Raw genomic sequence first — 15,033 nt, forward strand, 5'->3', positions numbered from 1 at the left:
ATTACATCAAAGCTACACTACAAAGCTAAGCGTCACTGATAACATGCCACAAATCAAAGCGAGGCGGATCCTCTGCCTCTTTAATACACAGAAAGATGCTGGATCTCCGTAATGAAGAAAAATGGGAGTCTGTCGCAATCACTTTTGTCCTGTGACCCCAAAGTAAATGGCCTGAGTGTATAAAGTAATGTATTAAATTGGCGCTCGCTACTGGCCAATACATAAAGCCCTGCGGTGTGAAGTGCTATTGAGCACAAAGAGAAGTGCTTTCATGACAGGGACACATTTCCTCAAGTCTTGACATTGGAAATATGGAGGAAGAGAGTGAATGAAAAGGAGGCGAGAAGGTGAAGAGGTAGCGAGGCGGAAGAGGAGCACGGGACGGATTCACATGGCACTTTTGCAAAACAACATGAAAAAGACTTGATTATAGGGTGAGCAGAGGGAGAGGAGGGATGAATTACATGGAGATGAAGAGAGCGAGGCACAGGAGGAGGGAGAAAAGAGAGGCAGAGAAAGCGGGAAGCGGCACCAGAAAGCGTCAGAGAGGGAGATTAAGAGATATTCATTTACATCACAGCGTTCTTGAGGCACAGAGCACACCATCATTACCCCTTATCAAACACCGAGAAGTTATTCTGATCCAGTGAGAAGGATGCATGAAAAACAGGCGAGGCTGCGCAGGACAAATGTGTCGATATGGTATACACTCATCTTGATCTTCTTTTTGATCTTTTGTCAGCCAGTTCTACAGCTGTGCTGTCTACGTTACTTTTACTGGGCTGTCATGACATTAGATTTCAACTCTTAACTTCAATTTTGCTATTTCTTGCTCTTAATAATAGCGTTTAATTAGGCACCCTATTCTTTATTCACTTTTAGTCTTAATCTTTTGATGAAAATATGTTTTGGTCACATTTTTTCTTCACTTTAAGTCTATTTTTTTCTTTTGTTCATGTATTTTTTCAAATAATTTTGTGTCTACTAAAAATTCAGAGGCTTGTACTACTTTGATGTGTCAAGTGACGGTGGTTACAGGTGCTGCCGGAGCCTAAAACAGTCTGTTGTTCACTGTCTGGGTTTAGCTGTTGGCAAGTTGCTAAGATGTTTGATAATATTAACACAGTAATATTCCTTTAGCAAACTTGTAGGGGAATATTTTATCGGTTGACAGCTTTCTGCACATTATTCATTTATTAAACTGCTAAGGGCTGTGCAATGTTAGCTAACATAAGCTAACATTAGCTTTCTTTTAGAACAAATGTTAGCATACATATCTGCCGCTTTTGAATTTTTCTTTTCGTCGCCTCTCATCTTGTTGTTCTGCTACATTTTTCTCTCAGTATCTGACACATTACTGAGACATAATGTGACTGATATAAGATGTATGACGTTGCTCATTAGCCCAACACGTCAAGCAACCGCTCAAACCTTTGAAGAGACGACATTTCGGCGGCATAGGTCAGGAGCGTACTGTAATGCCTGATTCATTGAATACGACTGCGGTAATCTTTTCATTTCTTCATGTGTCTGTCTTTCACATTGTAGACTCAGCTAGCTAATAATTAAAAACTGCTCTCCATTTACGTGAGCTAGTTCCAGGGGTCCTGCAGGTATGGCTTTGTGCATCCTAGCTTACTAGCATGGGGCTGAGACATTGTTCACAAAATTTGTTTCACCTATCCTTTCCCTTTCAAAATGTCCGTCATAAAAAAAGTTATATATTCTATCATTGTAACAGGTCACTTTAGTTTTTGACTGTCTTTTTGATTGTCAGTGAATTCCTTGTCATTTTCTAAGTGCATAAATCAGGTTTCATCATCCTTTGGGGGATTGATTTGTCCTTAAATGAGCGCCAACAATCACAGACGCAGCCACACTTGTTAACATGTGGCCCGGTGTAATAATAGCCCTCAGGTCTGCAAACAAGTCCTGAAAATGTAGGTGATGGATCTCATACAACAGCTGGTGAATTCAGGCGGGGGGGCTCCCCTCTGCCTCAGCAACTGGGTCAAGGTTGATGTGCCCTTGAGTGAGGCGCACGCAAACTGTTATGGTCATAAAGACAAGCTGTTCAGCGTCTGGTTCCCTATGTGCTTCTCTCTGATTGGTCGGCAGGTAATTGATAAAGGTGTCCCTAATTAACTAGCTGTATCACCCTCGTTAGTAACCAGATGTGCTGATTTTAGTCGGGAGGCTGAAGCCTTTGAATAAATAGCTTTTTTTCCAATAAAATTAAGTGACTCATATAATTTTATAATAGAAAATAAAGCATTCATTTGGTAAAATAATGAATTTTATTCTACTTAACTGACTTTTGAACCCTTATTATGCGGCTTTTCCAGCTGTTTTTAACTTGCTCTCGAGCCTGCCAAAATGTCAGACAGCCTTATATTTTCAGTGTGATAAAGACGTCAGTTTTCGTTGCTCCCGGCTGCTGTGGTTGTTATAACTGTTACAGACTAGGCCTCGGGGACAGTGAGAGGCATAAATATCCTTAAAATCAGAGATCAATGAAGCTTCAGGCTTCTAGACAGAGAGTCGGGGGATTTTATATATGTGTTGACTCACTATTCAACTTCTGTCCATAGTTTGAATGACAACAAGACTTAACAAGGCTCGTTGTGTGTGTGGGAAGAGCAGACAGGCTGGGTGTGTGTGTATCAAACAGTGATCGAGTACCAGAGGGAACAGGAAAACTAGCACAAGAATATGCACCATTTACGCTTAAGTCCAAATTATAAGTAATTATGATCAAAAAGCTGGAAATACCAATAAAATGAGGATTAGGATGGATGATATGTGCTGCTGTAACTGCATTTTAGTGCAATCTATCAAACTGGTAGCAGACCTGTTACATAACTGTCCAATAGAACGAACATTTTGGAGCAAATTGAGGTGGAAAAACTCCATTTTGTTCAATACCACGCTACAGAGTCTAATCAGCCGTAATCAGCACTCCCCATCAAGTGATTTCTTCTGTTTATAGAAGCACTGATTGGCCCTAATTAATTGTCCAAGTTCATAATCTCTATTGAAAATCCACTGATTTTACTGCACAAAGGCCAAACTTTTGCAAAGGGAGTCTGAGAAGATTTGAACAACCTCAGCTCATGTCTCATATCTATGTCAGTGTTTATTAGCGATCCAAAAAGGTGATACCCTTTCATTATATGTGCATACATCACTGCAAATCAATTGGTGAGATTTTTCCTTGTTTACATCAGGCCACATTGGGACCTATTTAAAGAATCTACAGCTTACAAGCTAAAATTCATGGAGCAAGTGCATTTAGGGTGTGTCCAACCCCTTTATGCTAGTTAAACGCCACATAATCCAGGTGCAAAGTAAGGCGCAAGGGGCTGTATTTAATGTCTTAATTAATCTTAGGTGAATTTTGGGCGTGACATGAATCAAACCAATCAGAGTGTCATCTCCCATTCCTTTTAAAAGTCAGGTGTGCCTGCACCTGGCGCATTGCTATTTAAACAGCGGCACTCATCTTCGCTGAGGGACAGGTAATGTGGTCCTGTGCCTCCATTAGACTGAGCAAATGCATTGATATTTAACTGAGGGGGAGCTCTGCTGCAGTTCCCTTTGACATTATCTGCAGCAATCCCTCCAGCAGCATACCTGATAAGTAGGTTCATATACTATTGTGAAATCTCTGGAGTAAAGCAGCTGTCCTCCTGATAAATCCTGAGCTCCATCATAGCTATCAAAAATATTTATTTCAGAATCTAGAAGTTTAATTCTGTTTCCTCTGGAGAGTTTCCTCTGTCCTATCAAGTTTATAACTACAGTTTTTAGGTTTGCTCCTAAAATGTGCCATGATATTAGCTGCAGTGACATAAATGCGTGCGTGGAAGCATTTCAAATGACTGAAAGCAGTCTCTCTGATCAATGAAGCAGAGTGTATGCACGTTGTGAAGCTGCCTGTGTAGGCCCATCTTACTACCTGAATAATGCGCCATTTTAAAAAACAGGAAATATACAGCACACTTGACCTTGGAACAGGTGTTTTTTTGGTCAATGGTGCAATCTGCTGCCTCAAGGTAGCAATACGGCAACAATGCATCTGACCAAACCTCATTTCCAGACCAACACGCCAATGGGTGGTGGCAAGTGCATTTGCTATTTGCGCAACATGTGCGCTCGGCATGAAAATTACATTTCACGTCAGGTTTAAGACAAGGCCCTGAATGTGACTCGGGTGGATCAGATCTGATCTGATAGGGGGAAAAGTATGAATATCAACAAGAAGTATTAGAGAATTATTTCAATCACATCACCGTAATCATCTCACGATTTTACTCTAGCCTGAAAAGGTGTTGAATCCATCTCTCCAGGCCGCTGACCTGCTCTTCATTCCTCTCCAGTGTAACGCTGTCAGTAAGCAGCGTGTGGAAGTAGCCACTGACAGGGTCCTGCCCCTGCCATCATGGCAGCTGAGTTTACACTAAAATGACACTGAAATTATGTGACCCTTCCTGTCAGAGGCAGACAGGAAGAACGCTGTTTCAGCACTTACAGTCAAAGTAGGGAGATCATTCCTCAGCCTTTTATTGAACGGGATGTTTGTGAAGTACACAAATCACAGAGCGACACAAACAGAGTGGCACTTCTTTTACCTTGCAAGTGATATTTGTCGAGTGCAGACACTGGCTTGCAGGGAGCATATCAAAAAGACAACAATCTAGTTTCAGAGAGCAGTGATCTGTATAGGTAAGAGAGCAGACTGAGTGGTGCATGGTTCAAGGTAGTCATCAATGGGTTTGTATTCATTTGAGGAAAGTACTGAGCTAAACTGATTCTTCTTGTGGCGTTTTTTGACAGATACCAAACAGCTTTAAGTGAATTACCACTCTCCTGCAATGAAGTAAGGTCTACCCACATTTATATCTTGCATGAAAGAACCAGGATGGACACAACACGGAAGACTTTGGACTCGAGACCATGGACTCGAGGCTTTCGCTACACAGACAATACTTGTTAGAAGGATCAGCTCGTTGTTGGTTTTGGTCTTTTCACTGGATTTGTTGCAAAGAAGAAAAATGTAAAATACTGCCATCCTCATTCTTGCATCTTTTGGTAGGAGACCGGACAGTGAATGGGGCCTGAGAGATCCATGCTAGCTCCAGAAATCCAGCATGCAACAGTGCTGTAATGTATGTTATTCTGGACATGTACAGTACACAACTTGACAAGGATGCACAAATAATCCAAGAAAATGTTTTCTTACTCTGGACAGATCTCCAACCTCAAGGTAAAAACAGATGATGAAAACATTCCAGGTCATCCACACGACCAGCCAGGCTGCGTACTGCAGAGAGAGGAGAAACAAGAAGGGAAGGGATGGAGAAGAGAGTGAGCGGCATGCGAGATCTGACAGGCCTCTGTCGGAGAATTAAAAAAGCATGTTCACGTCTTGCATTTGAGCGAGTGAGATGGAGAGAGAAGGCAGAGGGGGGCTTCACTTTTGATGTTGTTAAGATGCAGAGGCACAAAAACAACAGCGGAGAGAGCAACCAATCACCTGAATCAAACCAGACAGGGAGAGAACATACTGCGGATAACAAGAGTGTGTATGTGTGTTAAGTTAGAAGCAGGAAACAATGCATGAGTGATGGAGGTAGGGCAGAATTTACATGCTCGGATCTAACACTCATTATCTGAGTGTTCTTGCTTGTTGCGTGTGTGCGCACGTGCAGGTCTTTGGGACGGGTGGGTGTGGTTCATATGGTGTGTGGGAGGGCTGTGTGGAGGCCTGCAAGCCGCTGTGGGAACTTGTGAAAGTTTTCTGTAACAAATCATTTTATAGACAGCTGCCAGGGACGGAAAAGAGAATCAAATAATTCCACTTGGCAAGTTATTCCGACTCCCACTCACTGTCCTAACCTTTTATTTACTATATACATTGCCTTCCCTCTATGTTGGATCCACTGGCAGGCATTTTTTTTTTTTTTATGATAAATATTACATTTCCTGTTATATAAGTACAGCTTTACTATTTTACAGTGCACTCTCAAGGTTAGAAAGAAACGTTTATAAGATATGAGAGAAGATCGCTTGTCGAACACATTGTGTTTATCATTCTTCTGTACACACAGGACAGTAGAAGACACCACTATGATGTGGTTTTCATTGATGAAAGTGAAACCTAAAAATTATTCAGTAACTTCCAGCCTAAAAGTAACACACTCTAATAATATTCAGTCCTCGTTATTTAACGTCGAGCGAGCTGAGGAGAGGCTAATGAGAGGCTTTGCTAAATCTAGGGCAAAGGATATCTAAAATGGCTCTTTCCAATGAATGTGTGAGTGTGTGTGTGTGTGTGTGTGTGAGATAGTGTAAAACTCACCCCAGTAACATATCTCGGCCTGAACTGAATCGTGCCAAACAGGCCAAGGATGACGATGATGATGTGGAGGAAGTTGGTCAGGATGGGAGCCCACTGGTAGCCCAGGAAGTCTATCACCTGACGCTCCAACACACTGACCTGAGAGGAAGAGGGAGGAGAGGAGATTAGTGGCAGGAAATAATAACAAACAACATCTGACAGCTGTGGGCTGTCACAGCAAAACAAGCACAAGCAGGTGAAATATAAAGTACGGACGTGATCTGTGTCACACAACTTTTAACTTGCAATAACAGTAAATCCACCTCTTTAGGCTGAAATGAGTCGTAACCACTGGAGTTTGATATTAACATTAAATTCTACGATGAGGAGCTGAAACGATCAGTCGATTGACAGAAAATGTGTGTGAGTGTTTCAGTCATTTTTCAAGCTACATTTGATGGTTTCACTTGCTAAAATGTGCTTTTCTCATACGTGATCATTAACTAAATACCCTTTTTTCTGTGGTTGGACAAGAAAAGTTATTTATAGAAGAAACACTGGGCTCTGTGAAATTGATTGACTTTTTAATTTTATTTTATGACATCTTGTAAACAAAGCAATCAATCAAACAATTAATAAAATGTAATCATCAGATTACTCTCCTGAAAATGTGTACATTTCTGTGTTTTGTTGTGGGAAATCAGCCACTACTCCGTATTGGAAATTTATACTCACATAACTCGCATTACAATCACATAGAGAGCTGTGCTGTGATTTCACAAAAATATAAACACATCACTGTTGTTTTTGCTGCCATTTTTTCACAAGTTCAATTACAAGATGCACAGGAAATAATTGGTTCCCTAAGATTTTGAGTGAAAATGTATTCATTTATCAATTAACTGTGTTGGTGATCACTTCGCCTTTGCCTGACAGGTGTGACATATCTTTTGCTTCAACTTGTGAAAAATGGGAACAAAAATAACAGTGCTGAGTGTAAATGAAGCCCTTGTGCACCTCATATTCAGTCTATTTTTGTGATTTCCCGGAAACTTGATCCTGACGAGAGTTTAAATGATGGTCGAGTCCGTTCCTCAGTGACGGAGTTGCTCAAAGGTCCGTGGGGTTAAAGAGGAATGTATTTACAATTAGCGCTTTCATCATAACGGAGTACTGTAATCAGTTATCTGTGCATTACTGTTAGGCTCCCATTGCTGCTTCTGTGCATGTGTCTAGGTTTATTATCATTCAGTCACTGGAGCCTCATGCTGGGATAGTTAATGAAGTCAGCACAGCGTACGATATGGCACTGCTAGATATATTAACACACAGGGAGACACATAGAGAGAGGGAGAGACATGAGGAGGAAGAGGGAGACAAAGGAGGAGGTACATGAAAGAAAAGAAGGAGAGAAAGAAAGAAAGAAAGAAAGAAAACAAGAAAGAAAGAAAACAAGAAAGAGCATTATTAGTTGAATTCAGCCTCAAAATAGACCAATATTTACTGTTCCACACTACCAAACTACGAGTATTTAAACACAACAGCTTACATATCAAACAAAGGGCTTTTTTCCCTGTTATTCTCACTCTCTTCACACACACGCTAACACACACACACACACTTCTGGATGGCTGAGTTTAGAGTGCCCTAATGTGAGACCATATGGCAACACTACAGACTTTCACAGCCAAATAGCAGATACACACATACACACAAACACAAACACACACACTGCATAACACACACATAAACTGTAACCTTGTATAAACTACACCTATCCGACATATTAGCTTTAACTATGAGAATGTTTATTGGATGAGAGTGTTACACGGAGATGAAGGTGTGTGAGTGAGTGTGTGGTGTGCTGACATATGTGCATCCACCCGTGAGTGTGTGTTGTGTGTGTGTGTGTGTGTGTGTGTGTGTGTGTGTGTGTGTGTGTGTGTGTGTGTTTCCATGTCAGGGCAGGTCTGCTGTGCTTGCACTTGACAGCACCTGCTGTTATTGGACACACTGGGCTCAGCTGGCACCACAATGTGCGAGTGTGTGTCTGTGTAAGTGACTGTGTGTGTGTGTGTGTGTGTGTGTGTGAGAGAGTGAGACAGAGAGAGAGAGAGAGACATTGTGTCTCTTTGTGTCGGTGCCTTTATGTGTCGGGACAGGCTCCATCTCTGTGTCTCTGTTTCTTTGTGAGTCGGCTTCATTTTATTCTGTAAAAGTGTGTCCTCCCATTGACAATTATATAGTGCTGCAATTGTGCCGCTCGCTCACAGACACAAACACGCACATACAGAGGCCATTATAAGAAGTCAGAGGCCTCCCAGCCCATTACTGAAGGCCCCTGGGGGCCCCTCTTTCATCACCAATAATATAAACAGTCTTCACTCCAGCTGGGACGCACACACACTCCCCAAAAAACACACAATAAATCACACAGACACACAAGTGGTGGAGCAGATAGAGAATTTGTTTTTACACTAAAGGCTAAAACCATATTGATTTCTCTTGGTCATTAAAACACACATCCTGAAGGGTCAGTCCACAAAAACAATCTTTTCTTGTTGGTATTTACTGCTCTAACCTGGGTTACTATGGAAGCCTATAAAGAGCAGTATTCAAACCCAGGCCATCTGTTCGTTTGCGGCGCACTCATCTTTTGATGCGAAACCCTCATTACATGGCTCAGCTGCAAAACAACGAACTTCAGCTGCCTCAGTACATCATTCATTGTAATTAAGTCACCGAGTTCTCCTGACAGACAAAAGCACGCACACAGCCCCCCACTGCCATCATCCCAGCATCCTTTGCATGTGTCAAATGACAGGAGCTTCAGATAAGGTGTGAAGTCGCCCGGCCTTTCAACAGCCGTGACTCCTGGGGATGGAGAGCTGCAGACAGCGCAGTCGCAAGCAGGGGCTATGTTAGCAGATATGGCAGTTTTGTGATGTGTACAGCTGATGAAAGCTTCGGCGCTGTGCAGGTGGAGCTTCAAGCTGGCTAGCAGGGTCCTATGGGAGCTGCTGCGACAGGCTTTGATGCTGCCGAGAGAGATGTTCATTTCAGTTCTGCTGCTCAAAGCGCAGGGGCAGGGGCATGTTCACATTCGGCTTGTTTATCTAGGCATATACTGTACATCCACCTGTGGACACAGCACATTAGTCTTAATTCCAAGTATTGACTGAGGAGTTTTGTCTCATAAAAGTGATATGGCTCTGCAGTGGCTGCACATAACTATCTACAGGACTGAATAAACATGGCAAGTCTGCTATGAATAACTGTGTCTGTGAATACAGCACTTATCTTTGCCTGAATGCTTTAGAAAACATGGAAAACAAGTTGATACGCAGCATTTCTGTCAATCTATCTAGTAACAGCATGAAGCCCTCAGGGACATTCTTTATTCCATCTACTGTGTTGTTAGCGTAGACTGATGCTCTTGTTAGCATGAGTTTGCCAAATGCAGCGGTTAGCTGGGAGCCTGCATCCGTCACTCTCCTGCTTTCACTGGATATCTACCCATAAAACATGGTCAAAATCATTTAGTTTTGTAGTGGCACTGGAAACAATATCTGCCGCTTCATTTAAAAAGGAAAAGTAAACCAATTAGCAACGATCTGCTTGTTGCTACTGTACGGATTACAGCTAGGGTTAACGATCACTTTTATACAAAAAGCGTGATTTGAAAACGTGCAATTTTCTAGTCCAAAGCACCGCGCTGGTATTTACACCATCAACAGTGTTTTAACAAGCTGCAGAAGGTGAAAGGTTTAGTCGGCAACCGTTTTTTCGTTGCTACAAAGACAACGTTCTCCGGCAAATATACCCAGCTGGCGCTAATTAACGTTGATTGCGTGAGTTGGCCAAACAACAAAAATGAAAGTCTCAGCTGTTGTCTGGTTTACATGCTCTCTGAATGCTGTGGTCTCACTTTGATGGTTTGACAAAGCAGACAGTGGGCTGAGTCTCTTCTGCTGTTCAGAAACATCAGCAGGGCGGTGGTCCTGCTTCACATCAAGCTGAGATGGCTTCAAGCAACTCGACCTGCTACTTTTGTGAAGCTAACGTCAACATTAAACAGCGTCACGCTTGTCCAAAAGCAGTGATGTCACCATAATGAGGTTACCAATAACATCACATTTAAATATTAACATTATTTCATTGAGTTTTGTTAATAGCTTAATGAATGTGTCCTTAATTGGTCAATTGCGGTGTTTCCTATTAATTACCTAGACTGTAGTGGCCCACCACAGTCTAATTAAAGCTCTCTCATGTATTGCGTCGTTAATTCAGCAAAGCATCTTTCACTCCTAGTCAGTCAAATCCGCCCGCCCCTTGTACATGCACACACGCACACGCACACACACACACACACACACACACACACACACACACACACAGTGTTACGCTGCCTCTCCCTCATATGAAAAACTTAAATGAGATGGAACTGTCCTTCTGGTGATGAAAGCAGAAAAATAACATCAGGAAGACATGAAGGAACATGTGTGCACACGCACAAAATGAAACTGATTGATTTTCCAGTAGCAAATGCTGTGTGGACAAGACAATGATTATCTAGTCTCTCAGTCAATGTTTAGTTACACTCTGGACTAAAGCACAATGTAATGGATTGGTATTGACTACTGACTATAGCCTATAGGCTTGTGTTGAAATTGTATAGCCAAAGCTGTACAATAGAGTGTACTGGGAGGACTGGAGTAATTACTAGGTAGCAGAGCCAAAGCTCAGGTTTTTTCTCATCTTATGTTCTTATGTTCATGTTTTTTATAATATAGCACATAACTTTAAAATGTGCAAAATTTTCTTGCACCCCCGGACCCCCGTTGAGTGTCCAAGGTCCACCCACCATAGTCTCACAAACCCCTGTGGGAAACACCTCAGTTTTCTTGTTATTTTTTAAAAGTTGACTTTTCTCTGACTGGTTCGAACCCTGAAGGGATCTCAAAAACAAACGACTGCATTATTTAACATTATTTTATCTTATTCTGTTTGTGTAGAAACAAGATTATGGCTGGCACCTTGGAATTTTCAGCCCTAGTTTTGGTATAATTCACTACAAAGATTTCAAACATGTCTTTGAATAGTGACATTTGTCGTCTTTTTCCCGTATATCAGTCGGGAGGTGGTTCGTTTTGGTTCAATAAATAAAGGTTGGAACTAAAAAGTGAGGGTAAAAATGCAAAGAGAGACAGAAATTGGCCATTTATGGAGGGAGATGAAGGATTTCTAAAAAAAAACAACACAAAACCAAAAAAACCTGTGAGTGTGTTTCATCCAGCACCCACGCACATGGATACACACACACACACACACACACACTCTGCAGACATGTAGCTGAAGTGATTGAAAAAGACACTCACACTCGAACGCTTGGGGAATAGATCGAGGGTGATGAAAGAGACGTTAGAGAGAGGCAGCGGAGAACACAGAGGGAGAGTCTTCAGTGAGTTTTGGGAAAGATTTTGGCCTATTTGATAATGAATGATAGAATGATATCAAAGAATTATTATTGCTCCAGACAGGGAGACAGCTGCACCGTGTGACCATTATGAGACACTGCAGAGCGATAAAAGCGCCTTTTATCTTAAAGACGAGAAGGGAAGACAGAACAGAGAGGAGAGCAGAGAGAATACGCTGGCGAGGGGACGGAGGAGACGGGCCAAGAGATCTGACGAGAGGGCCCCGAAGAGACGGAGGAGGTGATTAGGATCCGACAGTCACGGAGGAAAAAGAGGTAGGGAGGGTGAGAGAGAGGGAAACGTCTCATCTTCTGTCTCTCAATTCCTCCGTCCTTACCTTCTTCGCTCTCCCACCCACCTCTTTCTTCTCCCTGCTTCTCATTTCCTCCCAACCTCTTTCTTCTTTCCCCTCATCTCTCGCTCTCACTCCTCTTCTACTCTCTTACATATTTAATATGCATTCATCTGTTACCAGATCGGATGTGTCATAGAACAACAAATTACCTCATCTGCCTCCTCCCTCTCCTCCTTCCATTCTCTATCTCACTCCTCCATTTACCTTCCGTCTTCTCCTCATGCAGAATTTCCTCCTTCCTTCCCCTCCACTCCGCCAGCCCCGTTATCTCTCTCTCGCTCTCTCTGCCTTGCCTGCCTCCTCCCTTCCTCAATCTCATCCTCTCCTTCCTCGTTCCCTCGGCGCTCTGGCTGAGAGTTTTCGCTTGGTTCTGTGACCTTTAAAAAACTGCTGATCAAATTCTGCTGCTCATCCCATTATAGACGACAGAGAGGGAGGGAAGGGGGGAGAGGAGGAGGGCGGGAGATGAGGTCAGACGGGGGTAGGGTGAGACGGAGAGTGAGAAGAAGGAGAGGAGGTACGGAAAAGGAACGGAGAGAAGAAAAACAGGCAGGAGGAAGGTGAGAAAATGTCCAACAAACACTTTATGAGTCAGACAGGGAGCATCACGACCAAGTAGCAACGAATCAGACACATCGAGTTAAATATATATACCCTTTTCTCGCTCCTCAGCTTTCATTCCGAAAGCATCATTTTTTTTTTCCTCCCTCTGTATTCATCGTAAACTTTATTCTGCTAATAAAACTCCGCGAGCAATCGTGGTTTACTGTTAACTTAATTAAGGCCGCCTGCCTGCGCCGTATCCCACTGTGTACAGCGAAAAGCAATCTCCTATCGATTCGGTTCACACAACGATCAATTCATCTCCATTGGAGGCTATTAGGGACCATTTGTGGCTACTTAGGGCTCAGAGAGAGAGGAGAGAGACGGCAGGGAAGATGGGGCGAGCAAAGTGAGAGGGGGGAAGATAAAAGGATGTAGGGGAAAGAAAAAAGGAAGGCAGAGCGAAGGAGTTGGAGCGAAGGAAGAGAGATGGAAGAAGGGCGGGGACGGAAAGAAACAACGATGATCGTAGGTGAAGATCTCTCCATTAAATATCCAATTTCCCCTCTGCGGCCCACTCATTGTCACAACCGTTCAGTCATATCTGTAATAGCCGTAATATCTGTAGTCACTCAGCTATAGATAGACTGCGCCAAACTCCAACTGAGAGTCCCACTTAAATTAACATTACAGTGTGGCCATTAGACTGGTATACTTAAAGCTGTGCTCATAAACCTTTAAACAGAGCTTTCATGGGAATAGGAAGTGGAAATGTATCTGTGACTCATACAGCAGATGTCTTACCTTTGCATGAGTTAACAGAACTTTGCACAGAGTTGTGTTAAGCGCTTCCAAAGCCCCGAGGTGCACCTTTCAAGTTTACTGATCTTTCTCGGCAGGTGAAGTGAAATTATCAAAACACTTCAGGAGAAACTGCCTAATATTTAGTTCTGTGCTCGCGTTTCATCATGTTGCTCTCACACGCTGAGGTGAGGGTGAAAAAACACACAGGAGGGTTCAAATAATTTAGTGCATTGTAATGTGATGTGGGGAATTGTTGCTATGGTGAGGGGAGGGAGTTTGCGTCTGAATTCTCTCAAAATCAAAAATAACACACTGTGCCAACGGCTGAATGAGACATGCCCAAACAATCTTAAAGGTCCAAACTGTAAGAACTGTTTGAATCTTATTCCCAGCTTGTTAAATACTGATGCTTTGAGATTGTAGATTGGGTCGGCTGCCATCCCAAAGTGTCAGTATACGAATATACGACTTGGGAACTCTTACAAATTGTACCTGTAATGGTATAATGTGTAACATTTTCACATTAAAATGTTGTATTTTGTTAAGTTGGGTACCTTCAACCTTATTTTAAATGTTTCAAACAATGTTCAAACCCCTTGTTTTACTCAAGGTATAACGTTTGCTTTTCATGGGTCGCCTGAAGCTGTAATTTCTGGTAAAACTTCAGATGACACGTCATAGGTTAAGCAAGGAATTCGACGAATGTGACCAAATGGAAACTTTAAAGTCCTCCTCCAGTCAAAAATGACTCTAGAAGTCTGTGTAAAGTTTCTTTGTGCTCATTAAAAATTAAATTTTAAAGAGACAGGCCTACAACCATGATCTGAGACATCACAAATACTTGCAAAGTAATCCTGGTCCAGAATTCAATATACATTAGTGTGATGTGGAAACTCAAACCCTCCAGAGCACATTCACTGAGAATGGACTTTACAGTGAAAGTATCTGAAGTTTTGCAGTGACACATGTTTGCATATTGTTTCTAATGAGGGAGACCAAATACATATAATTTTATGGAGAAAGCATATCACAAACACACGATTAGTCAAAGTGCGGTGCTTTATATACATCTTGAAACATGTCTGGAGGGGTTCTTTAAAACATCACCTCATCTGGGAGATTTTCATTGGCAATGGTGGTTGTCTAACAATGAAGACAACAACAACCCCAATCCCACGCTACTGAATGACATCATCAAACTACGTCATTTGCTTCACTGTTTTGATTGAGCGCTCCTCAGCGTTTATGTAACCAAAGATCATTAGAAATTATTTTACACTAGATGGTCCCTGATGGTTTGTGTGTCCCCCGATCCACAGGTGTCATTTGGACTGGGGACATGTCCCCACCACTTTTTGAAATGACCAATTTTGTCCCTATCACTTTTTAAAAACATTAAAAATGTGCTTAATAAAAAGCACCAAGAGATGTTCATTTACAAATGAGATTAAATGAATTCTGATGCGTCATCAAGCAATTTTCTTACTGCTGTAACCATCTTCTCTGACCTCATA

At 42.2% G+C, this 15,033-nt stretch overlaps 1 protein-coding gene across 1 annotated transcript in view; it reads right to left on the reverse strand.

Annotated features, from left to right (window-relative positions):
* Nucleotides 1–15,033, reverse strand: part of nkain2 (sodium/potassium transporting ATPase interacting 2) — an 84,701-nt gene that overhangs the window by 37,004 nt on the left and 32,664 nt on the right. Inside the window, exons 2-3 of the mRNA XM_073493020.1 lie at nt 6,362–6,499; nt 5,243–5,323 (exon numbers count right to left, since the gene is read on the reverse strand). Coding sequence (XP_073349121.1) covers nt 5,243–5,323; nt 6,362–6,499 — 219 coding nt within the window. The remainder of the gene's footprint in view (nt 1–5,242; nt 5,324–6,361; nt 6,500–15,033) is intronic.

The sequence above is a fragment of the Pagrus major genome, chromosome 22 (genome assembly GCF_040436345.1).
Source record: "Pagrus major chromosome 22, Pma_NU_1.0".
NCBI classification, from domain to species: Eukaryota; Metazoa; Chordata; class Actinopteri; order Spariformes; family Sparidae; genus Pagrus; species Pagrus major.